This window comes from Cajanus cajan, chromosome 9 (assembly GCF_000230855.2).
Source record: "Cajanus cajan strain Asha chromosome 9, NIPB_CcT2T_4, whole genome shotgun sequence".
Lineage (NCBI taxonomy): Eukaryota > Viridiplantae > Streptophyta > Magnoliopsida > Fabales > Fabaceae > Cajanus > Cajanus cajan.
In genome coordinates, this window is record NC_138525.1 from 55932263 (window position 1) to 55958932 (window position 26670).

The window sequence follows — 26670 nt, forward strand, 5'->3', positions numbered from 1 at the left end:
AGGTATATAAGATGAATTTTGAATAATGAACTTCATAAATTCACAACTCTATAATTTTAGAGAGATGTTAGTAAGACGTGTTATAGGGCCACCAAAGTCTGATCTTTGATCTAATTCCCTCGGGAGACTCCTTTTCTCCCCTTGTTGGCTAGTTGGCGTAGTAGAAATTAAGATTCAAGCTGAAGAGTTGAGGATCTAAGTTGGTGCAGAGCTTTCGGGATTAGCTTAAAGTAGTTTTTTCTTTTCCTTTCTTCCTCAGTTCATTTTGACTTTGAGGTGAAGGGTGTTAGAATTTGAACATTGAATGATTTGTCAAATTTGGTTGCTGCATGTTGTTGAACTGTACCTAAGTTGTTGGTTGTGTTATTGAATAAAATGATTGGATTCTTGAATGTGGAATTTGGGTGTTTTGAGCATGTGAAGGTGGATTTTGATGATTAATCTCAATGACTGATAGCATGTTGTATTTGGGGTTGGATTCATGTAGTTGGTGAAACATGTGCATAAATGATTTATGGTATGTTGTCAAAGATACCTATGTTAGGTATTATATGTTGCATGCTTAGATTTTTGGTTTATAGGTGTGAAGAGAGCAATTTTGTGATCTGCAAGTGTAGAACTCACTGTTGCGTCGAGCGTATCTTTAATGCGTCAGACGTGATTTCAATCAAAGGATCTATGTCTTTCTCATGCTAGGTGCAGGATTGGTGGCTTCAAACATGAGGAGAGAGAATTACCTCAAGTTGAAATTGTGTCAAATGTGAGTTGAATGGTATTAGATGTGAGGAGAAATAATTGTCCCTGCCTGGATTAGGGTCGAGCATAGGACTTTGTAATGTCAGGAAAGAGGGCTCAAAAGTCTCTACCTAATCCACATTGGGTGTGGGTTATATGGCAGCGAGTATGGGAGAGACAAAAAGTTCCTTACCTCAATGTCATCAGGTGTAGGATGGATACATCAGGCGTCGATTTGCCTTATAACAACTTCTTATTTATATGATTAATCGATGAATATGGATAGATTAAATGAATCTATTGCATGTTTTGTGTTGTTATGTGTGGTGGGGTTTATATATATTGATATTTGGTAATATATGTAGATGGTCGGATGGTTGAACTATTAAGATGCAATTATGTTATAAATTGATTTGGTGATTATTAGATTTATACTCATTAACCTTGGATGATGCGTACATATGGATATTATTGAGGTATGATACTAATAATGCTTTAAGCTTTAGGCATGGTATGTTGAATATTGTTGACCTATTGAAGTGTGATGTTGAGAATGCTTTAGGCATGACATGTTGAATATTATTGACTTGTTGAGGTGTGATGCTGAAAACGTTATAAGTATTTAGGCACATTAATTGCCTAAGGACTAAAAGAAATTTTTTTTAAAGTTGGATATTCTATTGTGTGGATATTGGCATGATACTCTATGAGTCCAAATGTTGAAAAACCCTCATTGAATATACATCATCTCTCAGAGAGGATTGTTAATTTCTCATCTAAATCCTTAGTTGATGTTGGAGTAGGGTATAAAATAAAGGGTTAAAACCCTCAAATGATTACTAGATAAGTACGTGGTATCATAAGGATAGTTAGCCAGACTATAATTCATAAGGGACTTGATTAATGCATGTCAATGTTATGGTAAAACCATACCCAAGTTATACTATACCTAATGGTGGTACTAGACTTTTCTAGTTTAAGTAATGACATCCGGGAAATCATTTTATAGGGATTGATATCTCAATTGGGTGTTGATCTAGTAGGTGTAAAAAAAATTTGTTTGATAAGGTCAATCCATTTAGACTGCTCACCTTTATTATAGGAAATCTTCATAGACGAATGTGTAACAATGCATGTAATTGAGGTGTTGTGCATATGAAGTGATGATTTTGGTGTGATTCATATGCATTGTTGATTATATTGTTGAATGACATTGATGTAGTGAAATATGAATTGTCATATGTTGCTAAGTTGTTTACTTGTGTAAGGTTACGGAATGTCATGTTGAAGTGTTACTGTTATGTTGCTATAGTTGTAAGCCATGAAGTGTTAAGTGTTTTACATGGATATGTTGGTAGTATAGTTGTATTTTCTTATATATTTGGTATGTTGATCTATGTTGCTATGACTATGTTGTAAGTTAAGAACATGTTGTGTTGTGTAGTTAACTTGTAAGTTGGTAGAATATTGATGCTTGTTGTTGAGTTGTTTAAGTTATTGTATAGTTAGTTAATTCTTTGTATACTTTGTTGATTCTTTGTATATTAACTTACTCTTGCATGCTTTCTTTGTTGTTATATTATAATAATCATGATTACATGGGAGTAGAACAAGTTTAGGCAAGTGGAGTTTGGCGATTGATGGTCGTGTTGGATGGTGATATAACTTGGTGCTACTTCTGTATAGTTTTGTAAAGTTGTTTGACCAACAACCTAAGTTTACATTATAACTATTTTGGATTACTGTATATGCACGTAGATTCAAGATTGGTGGTTGATTTATCCTTATGTATGTATTTAAATTATTACATGTATCTTTCAAGAATTATTTGTATATTGACCTTAAGTAGTTATTGTACTTTTTCGTGACTAGTAATCAATTTTGTTAAGTGTAAAATCATGACAAATCATTACAAAAACCTTAATATCTATATTATTTTTCAACTATTCTAAATTAATTTTACTATATATATATATATATATATATATCACTTACAAACCAAAGATATTACTAGGTTAAGTACGTAGATATGATTCAAAATAATTTTATTGTGTTAGTTTCATAAATCTCTCAATTTTATATTGTATGAATTTAAGAGAGATAAAATGTAAAAAAATAAAATAGTTATCTTCTTATTAAAAAATATATTTAAAATGTTATGACAGTTATAAATTACTAATAAGGTTTAAACATCTCATATTTCTATATTTATTTAAATAAAAAGTATTTGTTGAATCAATTAATATTATACTTAATTCTTAAAATTTAAAATCCTGAATTTAAATCATGAGTTTATAAAAATAATTAATTTTTAATATTATTTTTAATTACTTAAAATTTAAAGGTAAAACAATTTAAAAATTATGTATATGAAAATAGAAAATCAATTTTATATAAGTATAAGTTTTTTAAAAGTTAAGCAAACAGTCCTAAAATTGTTTTTCTGGTACATGCAATAAATTAAAAAATATTTGAATTAGTAAAATATTAAATAATATGTAGAAAATTGTAAGTTGGAACTTAATAATATTATTTAACTGAATTAAAAAAATGCATGTTTGAATTGAAAAAATAATAAAAAGAGAAAAACATGTGTACTTTGTGATATCTTAAAACATGCACTCTGTGATATCTTAAAACATGTACTCGTTAAACTATCCACGTGTCATCGATGAAAACCCAAGCGAACGAAATAATCTCTGTAACTATCAAACGAAAATTTAATTGAAGAAGAAAACAGCACAGAAAAAAATAAAATAAAAAATAAAAAATCCTTTCTGTTCTCTTCTCAACTTCCATCGTCAATGGCGGTTTCGGGGTTGAGAAGCGGTGGTTTACCTCTCATCCACCACCACCACCACAACCTTCGCTTCCCTCCTTCCTTCGCGAAACTCAATTTTCTTCGCTCCAGCTCGAAGAAGAAGGGTTTCACTCTCTTCGCACGCTATGCGCAAGCGCGAGACCTTTTCTCCTCGCGTCGATTCCAAGGTTCTTTCTTTCCCTTCGCTTTGCATTCTCTCGTTTGTCAATTTTAACGAATTGGCTTCGCCTTCTGTTGTTGTGTCAGATGGCATGGAGGAGCTGCCGAAGCTGGTGGAGGACATTGTGCAGACATCCTTAAACACTGGTCCCAGGGGTGTTCTTAGGTTGGCGCAAGGTGTTCAGGCCTTCATTGGCGTTGGTCAAGAGTGGTTAACTGATGTTTCTAAGGTAACCGTAACACTTTGTTACAGGGTTTTTGTCAATAGCTTGATTTGACAAGAGCTTATGCTGTAAGTGCGTAGTTCAATTAGAGGTTGTTTTGACGAGTTTCGCTGACAAGCTTATTGAAATAGATTATGAAAAACTTGAAAGTAATAAGAAGGTATCACTTTCTTTTGTTAACCAATACCCGTTTATTTGCTTGTATAATGAAATAAGAGCCGAATTGGATCAACTGTTTAACAGGTACTGATAGGAGAAGAAAATAATTAAGAGGTAAAATGAATCAAACTTTTTTGGTATGGTATAATATCAAGTTCTGTACTTCAGCTTTTGAAAAATTTGTTAGGCCTTTTGGGTGATGACAATAGGAACAACATGAGGGTTTATAAGCACATAAATGTCTCCATTAGTATGAGACTTTTTGGGTGATGACCAAAAGCAATTCCATGGGAGTTTAAGTCCATCGGGGATAACATCATACTAATGTGGAGAGGTGTGTGAACTCCTAGTACCCAACAAAAATTAGATGAGAGAACTTGTAAAAGAGTTTTGTGTGAGTTGATTTTAGCTAATGGAAGAAGTTTCAGGGCTTGTTTGGATAAACTTTTTGTAAATACTGCTAGGAGAAGAAAATAGGAAGAAAAAATGAAACATGTTTTTACATAAGTTAAAATTAGCTTCTCTTTTAGAAGTAATTAAGTAAGCCAAAGCCATTTGCGAACCACTTGTCAGGTAACTACAGAATTGATTTTGCCAAGGTTACCATCCCTTCCACACTTGTAGTAAAATAAAGGAGGGTGCTTCTTTGAATCATATACTGTTGGAAACATTATTTTATTATGGATGTGTAATTTGAGGTCTGAGATATCTTGCTGGCGAACATTGCCAACATTTTTTTTTTTTTTTAAATCATGCATCTTGCTTCTTTTTGAAAAATAATTTATATTCCTCTATTTATCTCTTAATATTTTGTTTTTTTTATTAAAAAAATTAGACAGAGTTATTAACTCTCTTGCATCATTTGTAGTCAACAAATTCATCTGCTGGGTTACCAACTGAAATGCAGCTTGGCTTACTCTCCCCCTTTTATTTGAGGAGGTTGTTTGAGCGCATGGGTGCAACCTATATCAAATTGGGTCAGGTATAAGTGGATTCCCCTACTTACTCCTCAACCTCCCTGGTTTATATTTCAAAATATTATAAGTAAAAAATTATTATGTGTGTTTTGTTTCAGTGTAAAATAAATCTATATTCAATATTCAATTATTTTTAGTTGGGGAAGAGTAATGCAAGTAGCAGATCAAGTTTATAAGTTATAGTCACATAATATGAAGTTTTTCTCAATACAGAAGTTATTTCCTAATATGATAGTTGGTCTTCTTTATGCCATGCACCTTCATACTAATGGTAAAATTTGGTTTTTGTGTGGTAGTTCATAGCTTCAGCACCAACACTGTTTCCACCTGAGTATGTACAAGAGTTCCAAAATTGTTTCGATAGAGCCCCTCCTGTTCCTTTTGAGGAAATTGAATCTATATTGCGTAAGGAACTAGGAAAACCATTAGAAAGTGTTTATGAATACATTGACCCAACACCCATTGCTTCTGCTTCTATAGCTCAGGTATATCTTGACACCTGCATTTCTCTTTCAAAAGCATTTTTAAATGGATTACTATGTGTTTGCTAATGCAATTGGTATACATTACATCTAGGTTCATGGTGCAAGGCTAAAAGGCTCCCGGGAGGATGTGGTTATAAAGGTCTTAAAACCAGGAATAGAGGACATATTAGTGGCAGATCTTAATTTTGTTTATGTCGTTGCTCGGATATTGGAGTTTTTGAGTCCTGAAATAGGCCGAGCATCACTAGTAAGCAATATGGGCAATTTTACCTCTACATGGATATTTTTGCTACAACATGAAAATAGTGTTTTTTCTTCTTCTCAAGCATCTGTTTCCAAACACTGAATGAAATTCTTAACTATGTTGCGTATTTTTAATCATCTTTTGTTCTCATCTGTTGGACTAAATTCATTGTTTTTTAGTTTCTTATATAGAAAAGAAAACTTGGAATATCTATTTTCACATTCCTCTGTTATTATATCTTCATTGAAATAAATGGTAGTGGCCAGAATTTTCTTGTAATGTGAGCATTTATTTAATAGGTTGGTATTGTCCAAGATATACGCGAGTCCATGCTTGAAGAAGTTGACTTTTACAAGGAGGCTGCAAATATTGAGGCTTTCAGGAGATATTTAGAAGCAATGGGACTCACAGGGGATGCAACAGCTCCAAAAGTGTATCAATACTGCAGTACACGCAAAGTTTTAACTATGCAAAGACTATATGGAGTTCCTCTTACTGACCTAGACTCCATAAGTTCATTAGTTTCTAATCCAGAAACCAGCCTTATAACTGCTCTCAATGTGTGGTATGACTCCGAAATTCTATTTTGCAGCTAACATTCCTATACCTTCTCCTTTTAACATGAACTTTGTGTATCTTGGTATAAAATGTTGTGGCAGGTTTGGAAGTTTGCTTGCATGTGAATCTTTTCATGCAGATGTACATGCAGGAAATCTATGGCTTCTACGTGATGGCCGTATTGGTTTTCTTGACTTCGGTATGCTTTATCTTCTTTCTGCATATTTACAGATATGGTTTTAACTTTTTGCTGTGCATATGTCAACTGCTAATATTTTAATGTTTCAAAATAGTCTAATACATTTTATTTGAAATTTAGATGTTTCTACATGTTTCTATCAATCAGTTTACTTTTTTACAAGGCTTACTGCATGGCATCATCTCGCAAACTCTAGTCACTGTTGCTTTGCTTTATTATTTTATATGAGCTCACTCACCAGGTCTCTCTAAAAACTATAAGTTTTACAGTTTTCTTTGTATGCACCCACACACACACAAATATATGTATGAGATTTTGTGTGTTACAAGTTTCAATCTACATTCTATTAGAAAAAATTGATCTACAGGAATTGTTGGTCGCATATCCCCCAAAACATGGGCTGCTATGGAAGTTTTCTTAGGATCAATTGCCATTGAAGATTATGACTCAATGGCATCTGCCTTAATTGAGATGGGTGCTACAAACAAGGATGTTGATGCTAAGGCCTTTGCCAGAGATTTGGAAAAAGTATTTGCATCAATTAAGGCAAGTATTGTAACTCTTATGTACTAACTTGTCAGTCATATGTGACTACAAAGGGTGAATGCGTATGTACTTTTGCTAATTTGAAGAGCACATTTGATTTTTACACTAGTGGCTCCCAAACCCAAACTATAATGTGTCTGTCTTCATGCATACAATTGGTCTTTCAATCTTGACCAGTCATGCAAAATCCAATGTCATTCTCTGCTCACTCAACATAGGGTATATATCAGAGCTCTCACTTAACGCATGACACATGTCCCCTATGGATTTATTCTAGTGTTTGACATAACAGGGTGGTGCAGAGACGTAGACCATACATGTGATAAACATGTAGAGACCTGTGCAGTGTCTTCAACTCTGTATATCTATCACTCCCTGCACACATGGTCCTGATAAAATTACATTGATGAGTGTATGCATGTGTATCTGCATGAGTTTATTGTAAACAATGTTCAAATATATTTAATTAAAAAATAAAAAGAGAGAGATCTCATTTAGTAGGGGGTCTATATTCATGCCTCTTCTAAATATTGGTGTTAGGTTGAGTTAATATAAAGGTGTCTTATTATATTAGTTATCTAATAGGCCTTGTGTCATCTAGAGAAGGTATTTTCCTGTTGTAGATAAGTACTTCCATCTTGGGATAACATTATGCATATAACTTGGTCCAAACCTTGTTGAGTGTTACTGTTATTGCTTACATTTTTTCATTTCTTCCCACTATGCAACTGCAGGAGTTGGACACCGAAATAGTTGTAGCAACCACTAGTGGAACAGACACAAATGCAACTGCCGTTGCTGCTAATATAGTTGTTGATGAAAGGCAGATGAATGCACTCTTTCTTGATGTGGTAAGCTATTTTAGATTGAAGTAACCAGAACCTAAAGACAACCTGTATGTCAGTGTAAAAAGTTCAAAATCGTTAACTGGTGGTATTTGAGTTGATAGGTTTATGGGGTTTTGTTACTCACAATAAAATTATTTATGCTTCCTTTCTGTTTTGAGAAATTAAGATGATGCCTCAGTTGGTGTCAGTTTGTTATTCCGTAAGTTAGCATGTCTCTAACATCATTTAATAAATCATATGGTCCTAGTGAATTTTTTTAAGCCAAAACCCAATAGTCTCTTTCTTCAACAAGAAATGGTATTGTAATATGATATTGGATAAACTTGAGAAATTTTCAGATTAATCTAGGTCAAATACTCATACTAAATTGCAACGTTCCATAGTAGCAAAAAAATTGAAATGAGAAGCATCCTGCTTCCATTTAAACAGTGGTCCTCCTTAGCTGGGGAATTTCCTATGCTGGCTGTTTGATGAAGGCTAAATATGTATGTTAGTGCTTATGTTTTCTTTGTGCTCTACAGGTTCGGGTTAGTGAATCTTATGGACTAAAATTTCCTCGAGAATTTGCCCTTCTCCTGAAACAGCTCTTGTACTTTGACCGGTACACACGATTGTTGGCTCCCAATTTGAACATGCTTCGGGATCAGAGGATTTCTATTGCCTCCAATAGAAGAAGCAGGTATAGAGACAATTTTTAATGAGTTGATACACAACACAAAATCTAGATGTATCCCATTATAGTTCAAAAGATTTTAGTTGTATTATTACTTTGGTATATAAATAAAATAATCCATAGTTATCATGTGAGAGCCTAGCTCATTTAGTTGGGATATTCATTTACAAGTTCTTGGGATGGAATTCAACATCCTTAATAGAAATTATAGAATACAATCCTTATTGCTCTCCCTCCTCTTCTCCCTGAAAAAAGAATCAGTACTTCAAGAATGTGTATTCCTTCCATTGAATTCTATAACCATCACACTTGCTATGTATGGATATTTTTTGCGTATAAGAGAAAATTGCAAAATTAAAAATGCTCGTCAAAGGGGTGGGCATTACAGGAGTATAAGGAAGTGAATGCTTTAATACTTTTTATTTTTTATTTTTTTATTTTTATGGAAAATGCATTCAGTTGTTGCTGCAATGGAAATTTACCAGTGACTTCAATCTTACGCCTTGGACAATATCAACTTGGGTTACAAGTTGGAATCCTTTATTGCAAGAGTTCACTCAATAGAAAAAGGAACAGAAAATGGATGTCAGAAATATTTCATAATGAGCAAGAAATTATAGGACATAATTTTTCAACAAGCACATGTGATTTTTCAGAAATATTTCATAACTTGTGCGTACTTTAGACGACTTCCCTTTTTGCACTATTGCTAATATTTTGTCACGGCCAAGAAAAAGCTTATCTAAACCGCATGACGTAATTTAGAGATAAAGAGTAAAGATGATCGTTTACTGAAAAATTAATAGTTAAAATTGTGATAAAAATATATGCATGTATACAAACACTTTATGAAGTTGAAATCACGATTGTCGATTTTTAAATCAACGATTATAATGATTATTTCCTACTTATCTTTTAAATTTCACTCCACACCCAAAAGAGGCAAGTCCATGAAATTGAATTTGAAGCGTCACCAAATGAGAAGAATTTGGGAAACAAAATTCCTTATTCCTATTGGACCAGAATATTATTGCCATATAATTGATCTGCAAATGGTGTTAAATTTTGAAGTAAACAATTCATGAGGCCTCAAAGTTGTCTCAGTTCTACAATTGCATGTAAGGAGAGCAATCAAAACCATGCATTCTATTGAAATTCTATAAATAAAAAAATTTAAGTTTGTGTTTGGTTAAGTTTATTAGTTTTTTTTTTCTTTTTCTTTTTAAGAGTGAAAATGTATATGGGAACTCAAGAGCGGTTGAATTGTATTTCAAAAGTTTTTTTGGCAAAACACTTTTGTCAACCAGTGCACGTTCATGAACATTTTGAAAAGAAGACACTAACTATTTGAAGTTTTGAAAGGATCTTCTAATTTGTCGGATGATGATGCTCTTGAATGTGAGTTTAATAAAAATATGCTTAAGAAATAGTAGTTTGAAAAAACATTCATAAAATTACTCCATTTGCCAAATAAAGAAATACAGGAAAATAAGTAACATAAAAGCAGACAAAGATTTATCCTAATTCATTTTCAATATATTAAGAGCTACATAGAACATTAAATGAAAAAGATTTTTGCACTACAATCAGTTGCAAAATACAATTGACATCCAAGTATTGTTTACAGAAGTCTACTTTATTTCCAAGTATTATTTTCTCACCAGCCTCTTGAAATCATATTTCAAATTTTCTTTTCTTACAAACTTCTATAGATTCATCAAGTATTCTTTATTCACAGATCACTTCAAGCTCTAACCATATTTAAGATACAAAAAATGAGCTTTTAAAACTATCTTAGAGATTTACAATAAATGAACTATAAGAGCTGATAAATGTTCTCTAAAATTGAACAAAAGGTTTAGAATTATATCAATAAACGCAGAGAAGTGAACAAGGAAAAAATGTTTTCAAAAGTTAATATTCGGCCATAAACTTCTTCACATAAAGCTTCGATAAATGAATATTATGTCTTATGTCTCTGGGGTTGAATGGACGTTCTGCATTTTCGTTTAATGAAAGACTTCAAATGATCCTTCATAATACCATTCTTGGATGTCATGACGCTTAACCATTTCTTTTGGAATTCATTTAAACTTTCTTTTAGAATTCATCTAATCTTTAAAGGGTCGTTATCATTCAAATTTTTGGTTTCGAAACATGTCACATTCTTCTACCACCAATTACTTGTGCTAATCTTCTCGCAACATTCATCTTGAAAAATGTGATTGATTGAAGGGAATTAAATTTACCATGTCGGATGTTGATCGTAATTAGGGGTGACACACATTGTTTATAGAAGATTAACCATGACTTTAGATAATAAAAGGCTTAAAATACACTCGATAATTACTTCTATACACACCAAAATCATATCTTTACATGGAATATATTTTCAGCATCTGATGCCAAAATGTTACACACAAAAATTGAATGATGGAGCAACAAGTCAATCTTATTGCCCTTGTTCAATAGGAATAAACAAAATAAGCTTTTGTGTGGATGCATCATAACTAGATCCCAAATTTGGTTAAAAAAAACTCTCCCCATTCTTGATTTTCCAAGCTTCACTTTGGATACACCATAAATAGAATAAACTGAATTGTCATCTGAACCATTGTATGACATTTCAGTTCTCTAGAGAGTTATGATCCAGATCATTTTCTCCATCGAGTATGTGCTCTTCTCCTTCAAAAAAATTATGGAATCCCTGTTATCACTTGCCTTGGTGAGGAATAACCCATCAGTTGATGAAGTGGTGAACTTTTTGGCAGTGAATGTGCCTCCGTTTCTGATGACACATTGGAGGAGTTCAAAGCTAGTTCATCTGTTTCCACTGGAGCCTTACTTGTACTTGCACTAGGACCCCTTGTAGCAGTCTTTTCCTTCTCTATTATTGACTTATCATATGCACTTCCATGCAAGGGATGTAATGGTGTCACAGACACAGGATCTCCTTCTGAGGAGTAGGTCGTTTTACCAACAGAAGGGCCATAATCATCAGAATATGAAACGTGATCTGCGGGTGGAGAATGGTAGTTGTTGGCGTGAGATTCTGAATGTGGATTGAGGCCATCGATCACCTCGTTTTGGTCATCAAGGTAACTTGATGATGGAGGCTCTAGAGCATTTGGTGCATAAGAGACTATATGACTTCCGTTCTGCAGAGAAAATTTGAGTATCTCTTGACATGCACCACATTTGAGCTGGTGACATACCCTTTTGAAAAGGAGGAAATCTGCAGGCAGTTGCAGCAGCTTAAAGCATTTATGACATGTGACAAATGGTGCTCCACCTGCTACTGGCCGGTAATGTCGCCTAGTCAACATCGGTTTCTCCCTAAAATGTTTCTTCACCTCAGGCCTAAGCCTCTGATCACAAGATTTTGTTTCATGGCCATGTGCTAGGAGGTTTGAGGTGAACCATTGTGGACTTGAGGCATAGGAATGGTGAGGTGAGCAACAATTGTGATCTGGACTAGGCCTATATAACTCATCATGCTGATAAAGAACACGCCGAGGCAACTCTGCTGAGCATTGCCACTGCTGCTGACAGCAAGGAAAACGAGAATGATCAACAAGGTGTGTACTACTTGTTGGCTCAGCTATATACGGTATCCTTGAAAAATTATGCTTTTGGAAGCAGTTGATTCCATGACTACTACATATTCCATCACACCTGGGGTAATCCAAACCATGATAAAATTTTCTTTCATGAAGATCATGGCTTTGGTATGCAGAAATTTGGCTTCCCATGAATGGTCTTCCATTTGTTTCCCCACTTGCATAGCTAGTTCTGTTGAGTTGATCCTGCAATTTATAAACCATTCTCAACAGTTTCATCTTCTCATGGTCAGGGTCATCAAATGAGTCAGGTGAAAGATAGCTTGAGCTGCAGTAGAACTCATCTTGCATTTGATTTGATGTGCTGCCACTTTCATAGCCAGATTGTGAACCACTTTGACGGTGAGGAATTTTGGGTGGAAACTCATCTTTTTTTGTTCTCATCCAATGTGCATGACCATGTCTTGTTGTCTCTGACACTTCATTTTGATTCCTCCTGCTGTCTTTTGGGACATGAGGCTTTCTCTCGGCAAAATATGATTGCTGTTGTGTTTCAAGATCTCCATGTAGTGCGCTGTTAACAAGGCCTTTTCCCTTTCTGGACCCTCCCTCAGAAACACCATTAGCAACAGTGGAAGTCTCAAAAGAATCTAAATATTGATTAGGGAACTGCTCATCCACCCCATCATTTGAAGAGATACTGCCATCATAGGCATGATAGATTCGAGAGGTTGAGGCTTTAGACAATCCTCCCAGAGTACCACTAGTCTCAAAACCAGGATGAATTGCTTCTGTGTTGTCAAATGTATCCACAGATCTTACATGGTTGAAGGTATGGTGAATGGTTTTGGAAGATGCATGATTACTACCTTCTTCAAGTTCACAAGGGTAAGTACGTGAAATGTTTCCTTCTTCAGATATTTCTCCCACTAGACCTGATTGGTTATGTTTAGGATCTTCACCATCTGATGCACACAAACTCAACACCTCTTCTCTCACCTCTAATGACAACTTTCTGTTATTTAATGCTTCTGATCCTGCCTTTTTGCTTCCATGGATGTCCACTTCAGGCTTTGCACCAATTAGAGGGGGTTTGTCATTATTAACTTCTCTATCTGATTCAGAAAATAATTCTTGTTCGGCTCCTTCTAGTAACAAGTTTCCATTATTTAACTCTTCTACTACTTCTATATCATTTCTAGCAATGTCCACTTCAGACTTTACCTGTACTGGAGCAAATTTCTCATCACTTGCATCTTCTTTATCCCGTGCACTGATTAGTTGCTCCACTGCTCCTTCTAATGGCACATTTCCATTACTTATCTCTTCTCCTTCTTGTTGCAAGTTTGCATTCTTTGCATTTTCTACTGAACTCTCTACCATCAATTCTGCTGAGGCCTCAATCTCAAAGTGAGTTAACTCATCTGAATAACCATTGTTGGACATTATATGCCTTCTCATATCTGATAATTTATGGACATCCATTTCATTTTCCAGTTCTTCTTCTGGTGAATTAATCTGTACAAACCGCTTTCCATTGCAGTCACCATTTCCAACTTGATCCCTTCCATCATTTCCATCCAAAGAACATTCTCCGGAAGAAGAACTAGTTCCTTTTTCCCACAGACCATCCTCTTGAGAAGTGACTAGTTGCTCTGCAATGCATTCACCATTTTCAATTTGACCCTTTCCACCATTTCCATTCAAAGAACATTGTCCTGAGGAAGAACTAGTTATTTTTGCCCTCAAATCATTCTCCTGAGAAATATCTGGCTGCTCTCCATTGCATTTACCATCTTCAATGTGATCCTTTCCACCATTTCCATTCAAAGAACATTCTCCTGAGGAAGAACTAGCTGCTTTTTCCCTGAAACCATTCTCCTGAGAAGTGACTAGCTGCTCTCCATAGCATTCACCATCTTCAATGTGATCCCTTTCACCATTTCCATTTAAAGAACATTCAACTGAGGAAGAACTAGTTGCTCTTTCTTTGAAGCCATTCTCCTGAGAAGCAACTAGTTTCTCTCCACTGCACTCACCATTTTCAATTTGACCCTTTCTATCATTTCCATCCAAAGAACATTCTCTTGACAAAGAACTAATCGACTTTTTCCTCATACCATTCTCCTGATAATTAACTAGCTGCTCTCCATTGCTGTTTTGTTTATCATCAGCTTTAGGATCCAATGCATTTCTAGGAGCTGCAACAGTTTCACACGTACTGGATTCCGAGTTCACAGCCTTACTTCTTCGTTTCTTAGCTGCATGGAGTGCAATACAATGATTTCAGTTACAAATTAAGACTTATGGAGGAATATGCAAGAATCAGCAGTAACTTCATTTGTAAACGAATATACCACAAAGCTAATACACATGCAACAGGCAGGCAATAGATTGGAGCAGTAATATTTGCTTCCTAGAGTGAGGAATTAACTTATTCTAGCTAGCTAGACATTTATACCAATCTATCAAAGAGAATAAATCATATCAGAAAAATTAACTCGGGTTGCATAAGTTAACAAGAAAATAACAACCCAAGCACTATAAAAGAGCTCAAGCAAACAGCAGGTGCAACAACAAGAAACTTCACAGCTCAAAATTTTTATTCCATCATGTTTCCGCGGAGAATATAACCCGAAAAAGTTAATATATATATATATATATATATATATATATCAATGACATTTTTAACCTTGAAGAGTCGTGCCACATCCACCACACTTGTACACATCATAATTTGGAGACTCTGGAAGAAGTTGCCAGCATTTAGGACATAACACCAATCGCGGTTTGGGAGCCGGTTCACTAGACATCTTACTCCAAATTTGTAATAAATTACTGTTCCAATATTGGATTTTGGAAACAGATTTTGCACAGCAGATCTCAAAGTGAAATACTAAATTCACTCACAACATAATGGCCGGAAAAATAATGTTCTCCCAAGCTTTCATTGCCTGCATCAAATAAGATTGAAGTTTAGCACAGATTCTCAAAAATAAGTAGCTCCTTAATCATGTAGAAGTGTATAATATTCAAGAAAATGAAACAACAATAAGAAACTGCATGATGCAGAAAATCAGCATTTTTTTTTTGTTCATGGATAATATCTTAAAATTGATAATCAAAGATTAATTTGTACTTCCGGAACATGACTTTCACTAGTTAAACACTATTTAAATATAGACAAGAATAAAACACAAGTTCGACTCCCTATATCCTGGTGCAAGCCCTAGAAAATCAACATTTTGCTCATATTTACTAAATTTTGACAAAGTGACTTGATGGATCTCGAGTCAGTTAACTCTTCTACCAACATATATTTAGCAAAAACCAGACATCACTACCATCAAGACACACCAACAACCGAAATAATTGTTTCCGTAATAGGAAATGCTCTTGGAAAGGAATATGTTCCGAATTTCGAAGCAAAACCATTATTCTCGGAATCAATCTATCCGCTATATGCTCTAATCTTCTACGGTAGTTTCATACTGTATGGACTGCATAAAGCGAGAGAATAGAGATCTCAATTCTCAGAGTGTTCAACCTCTCAAAAACTCATTCTTCACGAGCAATTTGAGAAATTCTTTACCATTTTTCGTATATTCTAATCAATAGCACACGGTTATGACGTAAGACCAATTAAACTCTTTAGGTCTAAAAGCGACAAGAACAAAAACTAAAGAGGAAGATAAGAGAGAAGTAGAAGTTAATTTCAGAATTGACATTATCACTCAAACAAAGGGAATCACGAATCATGGGATGTTGGAAAACATGCTCAAAATTCGCACAACAGGTGAATTTATAACGCAATTTGCGGCATGCATCAAATTTAACAGAACAAAAGAGAAGCCCAACCCCACCAACAACAAAATCAATATCCGCACCAATCACGCTTAAAAACATATCAAAAAGAAAAAACGTTCCGCAATATACAAACCCACACAGAAAAAAAAAATCATTTTTTTTCTTTCCAAAAAACAATCTTTAAGAAAAACAACAGGGGAAAACAAGTAAACGAAAAAGAAGAGACACCCACCAGAAGAACCACGGAATTCGCACCCACTATGTGAAAAAAAAAATTAAAAACAAACAACGTTTCAAAATACACAAACCATCAAAGCAGAAACAACAACAACAAAAAAAAAAACATTTTTTTTCCTCCAAAAAAGGATTTTTAAGCAAAACTGCAAAAGAAAAAGAGAAGAGAGACACTCACCTGAAGAATGAAGATAGCTAGCACGCAGCACAGCGTTAACAACCTTAGTTAGCAGCTTAGATCGGATCAGAAGGTAAAGAGAAAGAGAGAGAGAGAGAGAAGGAATATGAAAAGGGTGAATGAAAGGAAGGTGGCGGGAAATAGGGGTGGAGACAAAAGGAGAAACCTTGCAACAGAATAAGAGAGAGAGGACAGAAGAGAGAAGCAGAGGAAGTGAATGAATGAAATGTGTATTTGTTAGCAGTTTGGTTTGGTCAACTCAACTCTTGTGTGGCTGCAAAACAAAACCAAACCAAACCAAATGTTGTTTTGTTTTGATGTTATGAGTAAAAGTGAAAGTGAAAGGGACATGAGTTGAGATCGAGAGTCGGCGCTATTCCCATTTAAAGCAAACCAACCTCCAACTGTTTACGTGGCGCTTGTGGGACCCACCTTTTGACTTTTCTTATCCTATCACCCACCAAATCACGGCTAAACGACCATTGTGAGGTACTATTAGAAACTTATTACCAAAATGGGGCTGTTTTGAAATATTTTACACCTTTGGGGCTCTTTTATTGGGTGTATGGCCCATAGCGACACCCATGACACGTGACATTTTTTGGTCTGAATATGAGCCATGAACGCCATATTGGTAGAGTTGCTGTAGCTGGTGGAGACCTTCAAAGAGTCGCTATAGCCTATAGCGACTCAAATCGGCTAAAAACGAAAAAAAAAAAAATTATTTGGGGCGCTATGGGCCACAGCGCTTGTATTAAAAATATATCTGATATTTTTAAAATATATCTTATATTTTTAAAATTTAATTTAATTTTTACAAATTTATAAAAAAATAACGGGTAAAAGGGAAAAAAAGATTGAAATAAGAAAAAAATGTTAATTTTAAAAAATAAGTAATAAAATGTAAAAAATAATTAAAAAACGAAGAAAAAAAAATTTATTTGGGGCGCTATGGCCCATAGCTCCACTCAGGCGCTATGGGCCACAGCGCCTGTGTTAAAAATATATCTAATATTTTTAAAATATATCTTATATTTTTAAAATTTAAATTTTTTTTACAAATTTATAAAAAAATATCAGGTAAAAGAGAAAAAAAGATTGAAATAAGAAAAAAATGTTAATTTTAAAAAATAAGTAATAAAATGTAAAAAATAATTTAAAAATAAATAAATAAATTATTTGGGACATACGTCCCATAGCTCCACTCAGGCGCTATGGGCCACAGCGCCTGTATTAAAAATATAAAAATTTTAAAATAAATTATAAAAAAATTTGTGATAAAAGGAAAAATAAGAAATGAAATTTAAAAAAAAAATGTTAAAACTTAAGTAAGAAAAAATTAAACACTAGGCCGTTTTCGTGACTGAGAGAAGTTTGAAATTATATGTAAAAGTTCTTTTTAAATATAAAATTTTAAAAATAAATTATAAATTTTTTTTTGATAAAAGGCAAAATAATAATTGAAATTTTAAAAAAATAAATTTTAAAACTTAACTAATATAATGTGAGAAATAATTAAAAACGAAAAAATATATATATAAATTTGAGGCGCTATGACCCAGAGCGTCACCACACAGAGGCTGACACATGTCCACAGCTAATTTGAGGCGTTGCAACTCATAGCGCCTCATTAATTGACCACCTGCGTGACCACACAGAGGCTGACACGTGTCCACAGCTAATTTGAGGCGTTGCAACTCATAGCGCCTCATTAATTGACCGCCTGCGTGACCACACAAAGGCTGACACGTGTCCACAGCTAATTTGAGGCGTTGCAACTCATAGCGCCTCACTTGGCGCGTAATAAATTCACCGCGTGCTTAGCCAATGAGACGCTGACACGTGGCACTACGGTTAATTTTTTTTTTTTTACACTTATGTTAATTAAAAAAAATTGATTTATATTTGAAATACGTTTAATTTATTTCTGCTTAAATATTGAATTTATTTATTTTAATTCTGTTTTAATTTTATTTAATTAAAAAAAATAAGTTTATTTAAATTTTGAATTTATTTAATTTAATTCTGTTTTAATTTTATTTAATTAGAAAAAAAGTTTATTTAAATTTTTTAATTTATTTAATTTAATTCTGTTTTAATTTTATTTAATTTGAAAATAAGTTTATTTAAATTTTTAATTTATTTAATTTAATTTAATTCTGTTTTAATTTTATTTAATGTAAAAAATAATTAAAAAAAAAAAATGGGGCGCTGTGAGCCACAGCGCCACTCAGGCGTACTGGGCCACAACGCCTGTTAAGAAAATAATGTAAAAAATAATTAAAAAACGAAAAAAAAAATGGGGCGCTGTGAGCCACAGCGCCACTTAGGCGTACTAGGCAAGCCTATAGCGACACTGGTCCAGCCCAATCAAGCCTAAAAAAAAAAAAACCCACGTGTCATGGGTGTCGCTATGCCCCATAGCGACACCCAATAAAAGAGCCCCAAAGGTGTAAATTGTTTCAAAACAGCATTATTTTGGTAATAAATTTTAAAAAATGCGCTACAGTGGTCGTTTAGCCCCAAATCACTCACATCACCTAATCCCTTGCCATTTCATTCCATTAACTTTAATTCTGGATTAATTAATACCTGCATAATTATGTTTATTTAATCACTCACTTCATCTTCTAATTTACTTTTTTTTATATGTAATATTCCTTTTCGTTATAATATTTTTTTTAAGTTAATCATCTAATGTAAAAAAAATCTTTACACTGACAGTATATAAATGATTAACTCAATTTTTTTATGTTTAAAGTTTTTATATATATTTTTTAAAAATATTTAATAAAAAAGGCAACTTTAATAAGATGAAAGTATTAGAGCAAGTTGACGAATTTTTATATATAAATGACTGCGTTAACGAATTTGTCAGAGTTAAAGAATTAACTATCAAGAATTAAAGTAAACATATTTTGATGATAATAAATATTTACCTTTGAAGTATTTATTATTTTCTTCATCCTATCATAAGTAGGAATAAATAGACTAATGATAATAATAAATTTATAAAATTAATTTTATAATTAACATATTATTAAAAGTGTAAATAAAGAATTAATTACTATTATATTAAAGTTTAATATGAAACTTATTTTAATAATTTTTTAATATGAATTTATTATGAAACGGAGGTTATAACATTTTTTATATACAAAAATATTTTTAAAAAATAATAGTATACATAATAAATTATATTTTATTAATAACTGTTACTACTTTCATTGTTATTTATATAACTGTTTGTTATAACACGTAATCTATATATTATTTTATATTTGAACTATTTCAAAAATAAAATATTCCTAAAATTAAAATATATTAATTACTAAATATTTTAAAAATGTCTATAATTAATTAACAAGAGAGAAATAATTATGAAAAAAATATAAAACAACACTCTAATTAATGAAGAGAAAAAATATATTAATTAAAAGAAAAGAAGAACATTAAAATAATTTTAAAAGTATTATATTAAAATTTTATCAATTATATTAATTATTTTTATTTATTTTAATGAATTAGATATTTAAATCTTATAAAAAAAATATTAAAGAAAACTGTATTAAACATAAATTTTGATAATAAAAGGGTAATGAGATGATTGTTTGTCGTGCTTTCCATTTCCCAATGCATAGAAGATTCTGAAACAGTATCAAAATCAGTGCTTTTTTGGTGCTTCACTCGAATTCGTAAACAGAAACCGCCAGAAAGAATAATAGAGTATTGTACTTTATTTTTACTTTTCTTTTGAGATTTTGTACCTAGAAAGTAGTTAAATACTGTAATTAAAAATATAATATAGGACTACAATGTTTATTCTTGATATAATTTTCTACGTAAATTTTTATAGATTGATTATTTATTTCTGTAATGAAATATTAAAAAATATAATTAGAAAAGTACTATTCAATCGAACAGAGAAACTATTGTAAGATTCAATTCAAACTTATATTCTTCATGATATAAGTTCGTCATTTTTATAATTATGAAAATTTTATTTTAGTGAATATACTTATTTTAGAAGAACTCTTAGTATTGAAGATGAAATTTTTCTAACAAATATTTATTATTTTCAATTCTATAAGTAAAATTTTAAGTTAAAATTGACATTATTAAATTTTAGTTAATCATTAAATAAATAATAGTATTTGATTTAAGAATAATTGATTTTTTTTATCTTAAAAATATTACCTCTTATCTATCATTTTATATATTAAAAAAATCAAACGAAAATTAAAGGTGTGAAATTGAGAAATTTGATGCAGAAACCACCAGAAAATTTGGAGGCATGGATGTAGACAATTTGCAGAAAAGAACAAAAGTGGAAAAGAATTTGGGCTGGCCTTGGTGGGTCTTTGACCAGGCTCTCCTATCACACCTTTTACAACTTCCAAGAGAAACTTCACAACCATATGTATTGATTAAATACAAAATAAAATGATTAATAAGGCCATTTTTTTCTGGACTTGTAATATGTAAATTTAATATAAATATTTTTTTTTATCTTAAGAAGTCTGTTAGAATATTTAAGATTATTTCATAAAAATAAAGTTTGTTTTGAAACTTGTTAGTCATTACGATTTTTATTTTTAAAATGACATTTTGATAAATTAAAAAAAAAATAGTGTTTATAAATCACCTTTGAATTTTTTACATGTATTAAAATAAGTCTTTTAGTTGAGACTAAGGGACAATAGGAATTTATATCCTTCTTCTAGTGTTAATGTTTTGTCCTCAAATTTAAAGACATCATTAATGTTATGACATCATTAATGTTATCACATCACAAATATTGTTTGTTTTGATATTTGTTAGACTAATACAATTTTCTCCTTAAAAGACATCTTGAAAAGTTAAGAAAAGTGAGCGTTAATAAATAACTTTTGTCATCAACTGTTAAGTAATATGAGACTTTATGACCTACCATAACAAGATCTCTGGTCAAGGGAAAACAAATTCAATAACTTAAGAAAATCAAAGTTGTCGTGACTTTTTTTCTATTTTCAACTATTAGATCAATATTTCTTTCAGATTTTGTTAAATGTCCTAGAATGTTACAAAATAAATAAAATATTTCAACAAAATTAAAAATTTATTATTTTCCAATTAAGCTTGCATATTTTGTCCATGTAATATTTCATTTTTTTCCCTAATTTTTTTTGTCCCTACCATTATTTTTTTTTATTGTTTATATGTGACATGTCAAACATAAAATGACTAAAATTCACTTGAAATGATGTCCATTTAACGAATATGTTATGTAAAACCAATAAAAAAATTAATGATAGAGATGAAAAAAACTTGCAATGAAAAATTTATAGGGACAAAAAAAAATAAAAAAACAAATATATTATAGGAAAAAATATGTAAGTCTAGAAAATAAAATTATTTTTATTTGAATATTTTATATTTAGCTAAAGTGTTTTAATTATTTGTAATATTTTAGGATACTTGACAAAAATCTGAAAGAAAAATATTGTTCTAAATGTTAAGAATGAGAAAGTCACGGTGGCACATACTTAAAATATTTCAACCTCAAGTTCATTAGCATTATGAGTCTTCGCCACCAAAGTATTGTCTACTTTGGCATTCACTAGGCCGTCATAATTTTATTTTTAACAAATTGCCTCTGTGAATTAATGAAGGAGAGTATTTATAAATAATCATTGACCTTAACTCATAAGTAATGTGAGAATTTTTTAGATGTATTAAGAAATTTTTTTTATATAAAATAGTAAGCTTTTATTCTTAAAATCATATTAAACTTTTGTTTATATTTTCCTAAGAATGTCTTCAATTATATTTTAACTTAATTTTTAAATTTAAATTGTATTTTTAGTTTCTCTATAGGATTTCAATTTACAATTTTAGTCTTTCAATTTTTAATTTCACAATTTTAGTCTCTATATTTATTTTAAAACATGTAATTTTGATTCTTTCATCAAATATTCATTTGAAATTATAATGTTAATCATGATTTGACATTAAGAAGATAATATAATAATTAGTAACATTTAATATTATTTAAATTAAATTACACTTTTAACTCTTATTTTAATCTTATTTCACCACTTTTGTAAGATAAAAAAATAGAAATTAAAAGTAAATTTTTGACAAAATTTTATTAAACATTCCTTTCGGTCCATTATATAAAAAAGGATTAGGTACACTTTTTTGTCATAATTCTAAGAAACAAATATGTATCTTAAGATGTACTAATCACTAATTCTCTTTTATACCCTTGTACAAGTGGAGACATTTATTGATTTATTAACAATAAGTTACATTCATTGGTAGGAAAAGAAAACATCTCTCGAATTAAGTGTAGTGTTACTAAATGCAAGCACTTTTTAAATCATTCAATTCAAAGAGTATATTTGAAACAAAATTTATTTTTATGATATAATTAATGAAACTTAACTATCATAACTATTTTTTGTTTTGTTTGTTTTGATAAATTAGTTACTTTTTTCTTCTACAGTAGAAACTCTTTAAATTAATAATGTCAGGACCGAAGAAATTTATTAATTTAGAGAGTTATTAATTTATCGATAAATTAATAATTATTAATTTAAAGAGTTTTTAAGTAATTATACTGTATATACCAAATAAAAAGGCAAATTAGTCTATGCCTATGTTGAGATTTCCGTTGAAACACTTTTGTTAATATTTGTAAATTCGTTTAATTTTATCAACGGTCTCAAACACGGCAAATATACTGGTCGTTCAAGTAGTAAAAATATCGTATCCACAGGGATTAGAAGGTAATATAAGCATTTATTGACTATTCGTGACTAAAGAATAATTCCAATTTGTAGTTTGTCATGTGAATGTGAATTAAAGATCATGACTACTGGAATAAAAATTATAAAAACATTTGGTTGTGAGTGGAAAAGGTTAGAAATGATATTGTGGTATTGTGAGGTTGTGGGGTCAGATTTCACCAAACGTTAAACTAATGAATCCTTAATCTCTTGTTAAATTCATTGCTTAGTCAACCCAATAGTTTACTCAAACCTAATCCCTTAGAGCAAGAGCCTAGGTGTGGATATTGAATATCAATCCCTTGAGTACCCAATATCTACACCCGCATTACGGACTAGGGTTTAAGACTACTAATGGGTCAAGCTCTATCCCTAGATACAATCACCACTAGGCATATGTTTCAGAACTAGTTTCAAAGGTTATTTTCCAATACCCATGGAACCTTAAATCATGCAAAGGGTGATCAATCCAAAGCAAGCATTAAGAATAGAAACAAACACAACAAAGAATAAAACAACATGTACATATATCATTAAAATCGTAAAGATTACAATAGAGTACGTTGGTTACATCTAACCCCACAAAATGGGTGAAACCACTCAACAAAGAGGGCAAATACAAAATAGAGATGAAAGGAGGATGAAGAACCGAAGGAAAGATCCGTACACGGACGATCCCAAGCCCTGGGAATCCCTTCCGCAGCTCCTGGAGGCGCCCAATGTGAGAATGGAGAGAAAGATCCCCGAAAATGGCTTCAAATACGAGCTTGGGAGATCAGATTAGGGTTCTGCACCCGGCGCACAATTCTTCGCGCCCGGCGCAAGTTCTTCCAGAGAAGTCAAGCACTCTCTGTCTCAACACAAGCCCGGCGCAATTCCTTTTGCGCCCGGCTTAATTCCTTTTGCGCCCGGCGCAATATAACTGGCAGAGATGAAATTCTCTGTTTTTGTCACGCCCAGCGCGGGTTATATTGAGCCCGGCGCAGAACCTCTTCTCTGCTCCTTAGCTTCTTAGGTTTCCAATCCTAAGAGTCTTCAATCCTCAAGTCACTAGCTCAATACCTGCACAAAAAATGAGGTGTATTAAGGTATTGTTAGCTGAATTTGGGTTAGTTATATCTGCACACAAAATGAACCAAAAAGAGAACAATTATATTGCAATGGTTCAAAGGATGAGTGGAATTTGTTCAATAAGTCTCATCCAAAAAGAGGTAAAATTGAGACTTAACAACTCCCCCAAACTTAGAACCTTGCTTGTCCTCAAGCAAAAGGTAATTAATCTAGCAGATAACTAGCAATGCAAGTGAGTCAATTTCTACATCCTAGTTCACTTGTATCTTCTTTTCGCAAGCATGAACCTGGGATGAATTTCCAATCACAATTATTTCAATAGAACATGACAAGGTGCAAACAAAGGTTTCAAAAGAGATCAAAGAGCTGAGAAGAGTAATGACTATCTGTGTATGCATCCTCACTAGGAAAATGTTTCTCTCTATGCACACTAGTGTATCAGGGTGAGTGTTTCTCTCTAGTCTACTACTCACGCCACATAATTCAACTTTGCTCTTCATTTCTAAATGAAACCAGTGGTAAAACAAATGCAGACACTTATCACAAGGTCTTTATTAGGGCAATCTGGGTCAAGCAGGGTCAAGCGATAACAATTTTATGGTTTTTCAAGGATTGAAGGTGTTATAGCTTAAGAGAGCAAATAAGATTTTACAATGATGTCCCTCTCCATACCCCATTACAACAATTTGGCACATGCCCTTTACCTGATCCAAGCCATTAGCCTTTATGAGATGCATATTTACATTTTTGCATCTTAATATTTTTGTTTTTGTTTTGCTTTGTTTTTCTCTTCTTTTTTTTTTTTTTTGTAATGGCTGACCACATACTTTCTTCTTCCCAAAATTCCCCATTCTTCAACTCCCCCAAACTTATTTGATGTCATCAGTTTGCTCTCTTAACCAAAGCAAGGGTTATGGTTAATTTTTCATGGTTTGGGACAAGTGGAAGGTGTGGTGTTTAGGCTTAGAAAGGTATGGGTCAAGTGAAGAGTGGAGATGGATTTTTGGCTCAGATGGTTACAAAATAGAGGAGTATGAATGCCTTGATCATATAAGTGCACAACATAAGCAAACCACCAGGGAAACTCAAGCAAAGTCTATCATGCAACTTAAGCGTAGTTCACTCATAAGTGTTTTAGGCTCAAACCTCACCCGGCTATGCATCCACAAATTATCAAACTCAGCTCAGTTCTATGATCAACATTGAAACCCGGTATGCAACTAGTCATGAACTAAATATCTAATGTGACTTGAAAATGTCTAAGGTACACACACCATAAACATCAAGCAAACTATAATCCAGAATTGATCACAAGCAGAACAAGTATCAACAAGATTAAAAACCATGCTAAGGCAGACTATTCACAAAAGAACCAACAAAGTAATCACCAAAAAAAAAACTAAATATAAAAACAGTTAAAATACTGAAATTAAAAGACAAAAAATAATTTGCAATAGACAAAGGTAAACTAAGGTAGGCTCCCTATACTTCCCTCTATGGGGTCTGGTCATCATCATCTTTAGGGGCTGCTCCACCATCAACGGCTCCGTCTGCATCAGCAGCTCCACTCCCCCAAACTTAGGAGCCTGGTCCCCAAGCCAACCAGTATATGCCTGAAAGTCCTAGAAACCAAGAGTGGTCGCGGAGTATAAGCATGAAAAAGAATGGTGAGCACAAAAATGTATACATAGTGATGACCAAGCAACTATAACAATGGAGAATATCCTTAGACCAAAATTAAGCACAAAATGCATGTACACGAAAATGGACTAAGACAATGCAACACAAACAGAACACAAAGAAACATGAATGAAAAATAGTTAAATACAAGGTATCAGGAATGTTTTGCGCCGGGCGCAGAACAGATGCGTCGGGCTTCATATCAGTAAAACTCAACGAGGTCCAAAATCTGATATCGCGCCGGGCGTGCGTTAAACGCGCCCGGCGTGGTGGGTTCCAGAGACCACAATTCGAGTCTTGCGCTGGGCGCGAGGTGAAGCGCGCCGGGCGCGTAACCCTGATATGGTCAGTTTTTTTTGCCTAAATTTGCTTTGAAAGGAGGCCTTATAACCACCCGGAAACAGAGTTACCTCATCTCTCACACTCCAAGCAAAATATACCCTATATTTACTCATTCAAACATGATTCAAACACTTAACAATTAACACAAACAACATATAACACAACAACATATAACACAAAACATATATAACATAAAACAACATATAACACAGAACAACATGCAACAAAAATCTAAAACACAGTTCAGATCTCTGGGTTGCCTCCCAGGAAGCGCTTGTTTACTGTCCCGAGCCTGACGGTGACCAACTTGAAGTGCTCTGATTCTCCTTCTCCTCCTGTTGCTCTTGTTACCCTTTGCCCTGTGTTCAACCTCATGATTGCTCAACAACGGCTCAGAAGG

General features: G+C 32.8%; 2 protein-coding genes across 2 annotated transcripts; one reads left to right on the plus strand and one right to left on the minus strand.

The window, feature by feature from the left end:
* The first annotated feature begins 3453 nt into the window (after window positions 1-3453).
* Window positions 3454-8762, plus strand: LOC109795283 (Protein kinase superfamily protein). The gene is made up of 10 exons (XM_020354738.3): window positions 3454-3723; window positions 3803-3945; window positions 4967-5080; window positions 5372-5560; window positions 5652-5807; window positions 6104-6369; window positions 6464-6561; window positions 6929-7107; window positions 7842-7958; window positions 8477-8762. The coding sequence occupies exons 1-10, from the start codon at window positions 3540-3542 to the stop codon at window positions 8651-8653; spliced, it is 1623 nt and encodes a 540-aa protein (XP_020210327.1). The 5' UTR covers window positions 3454-3539; the 3' UTR covers window positions 8654-8762.
* Window positions 8763-10962: 2200 nt separating this feature from the next.
* Window positions 10963-16692, minus strand: LOC109792681 (uncharacterized). The gene is made up of 3 exons (XM_020352115.3): window positions 16408-16692; window positions 14881-15142; window positions 10963-14449 (listed from the first exon to the last, which is right to left on the minus strand). The coding sequence occupies exons 2-3, from the start codon at window positions 14999-15001 to the stop codon at window positions 11325-11327; spliced, it is 3246 nt and encodes a 1081-aa protein (XP_020207704.2). The 5' UTR covers window positions 15002-15142; window positions 16408-16692; the 3' UTR covers window positions 10963-11324.
* Between the last annotated feature and the right edge of the window lie 9978 nt (window positions 16693-26670).

What these genes read in the sequence shown, in the direction of transcription:
- LOC109795283 (XM_020354738.3), top strand. Translation starts at nt 3,540, where the DNA reads ATGGCGGTTTCGGGGTTGAGAAGCGGTGGTTTACCTCTCATCCACCAC. An exon ending in GGTTAACTGATGTTTCTAAG is followed by an intron (nt 3,946 to 4,966) that starts GTAACCGTAACA and finishes CATCATTTGTAG; the next exon opens with TCAACAAATTCATCTGCTGG. An exon ending in AAATAGGCCGAGCATCACTA is followed by an intron (nt 5,808 to 6,103) that starts GTAAGCAATATG and finishes TTTATTTAATAG; the next exon opens with GTTGGTATTGTCCAAGATAT.
- LOC109792681 (XM_020352115.3), bottom strand. Translation starts at nt 15,001, where the DNA reads ATGTCTAGTGAACCGGCTCCCAAACCGCGATTGGTGTTATGTCCTAAA. An exon ending in ATGTGGCACGACTCTTCAAG is followed by an intron (nt 14,450 to 14,880) that starts GTTAAAAATGTC and finishes CACTCCATGCAG; the next exon opens with CTAAGAAACGAAGAAGTAAG.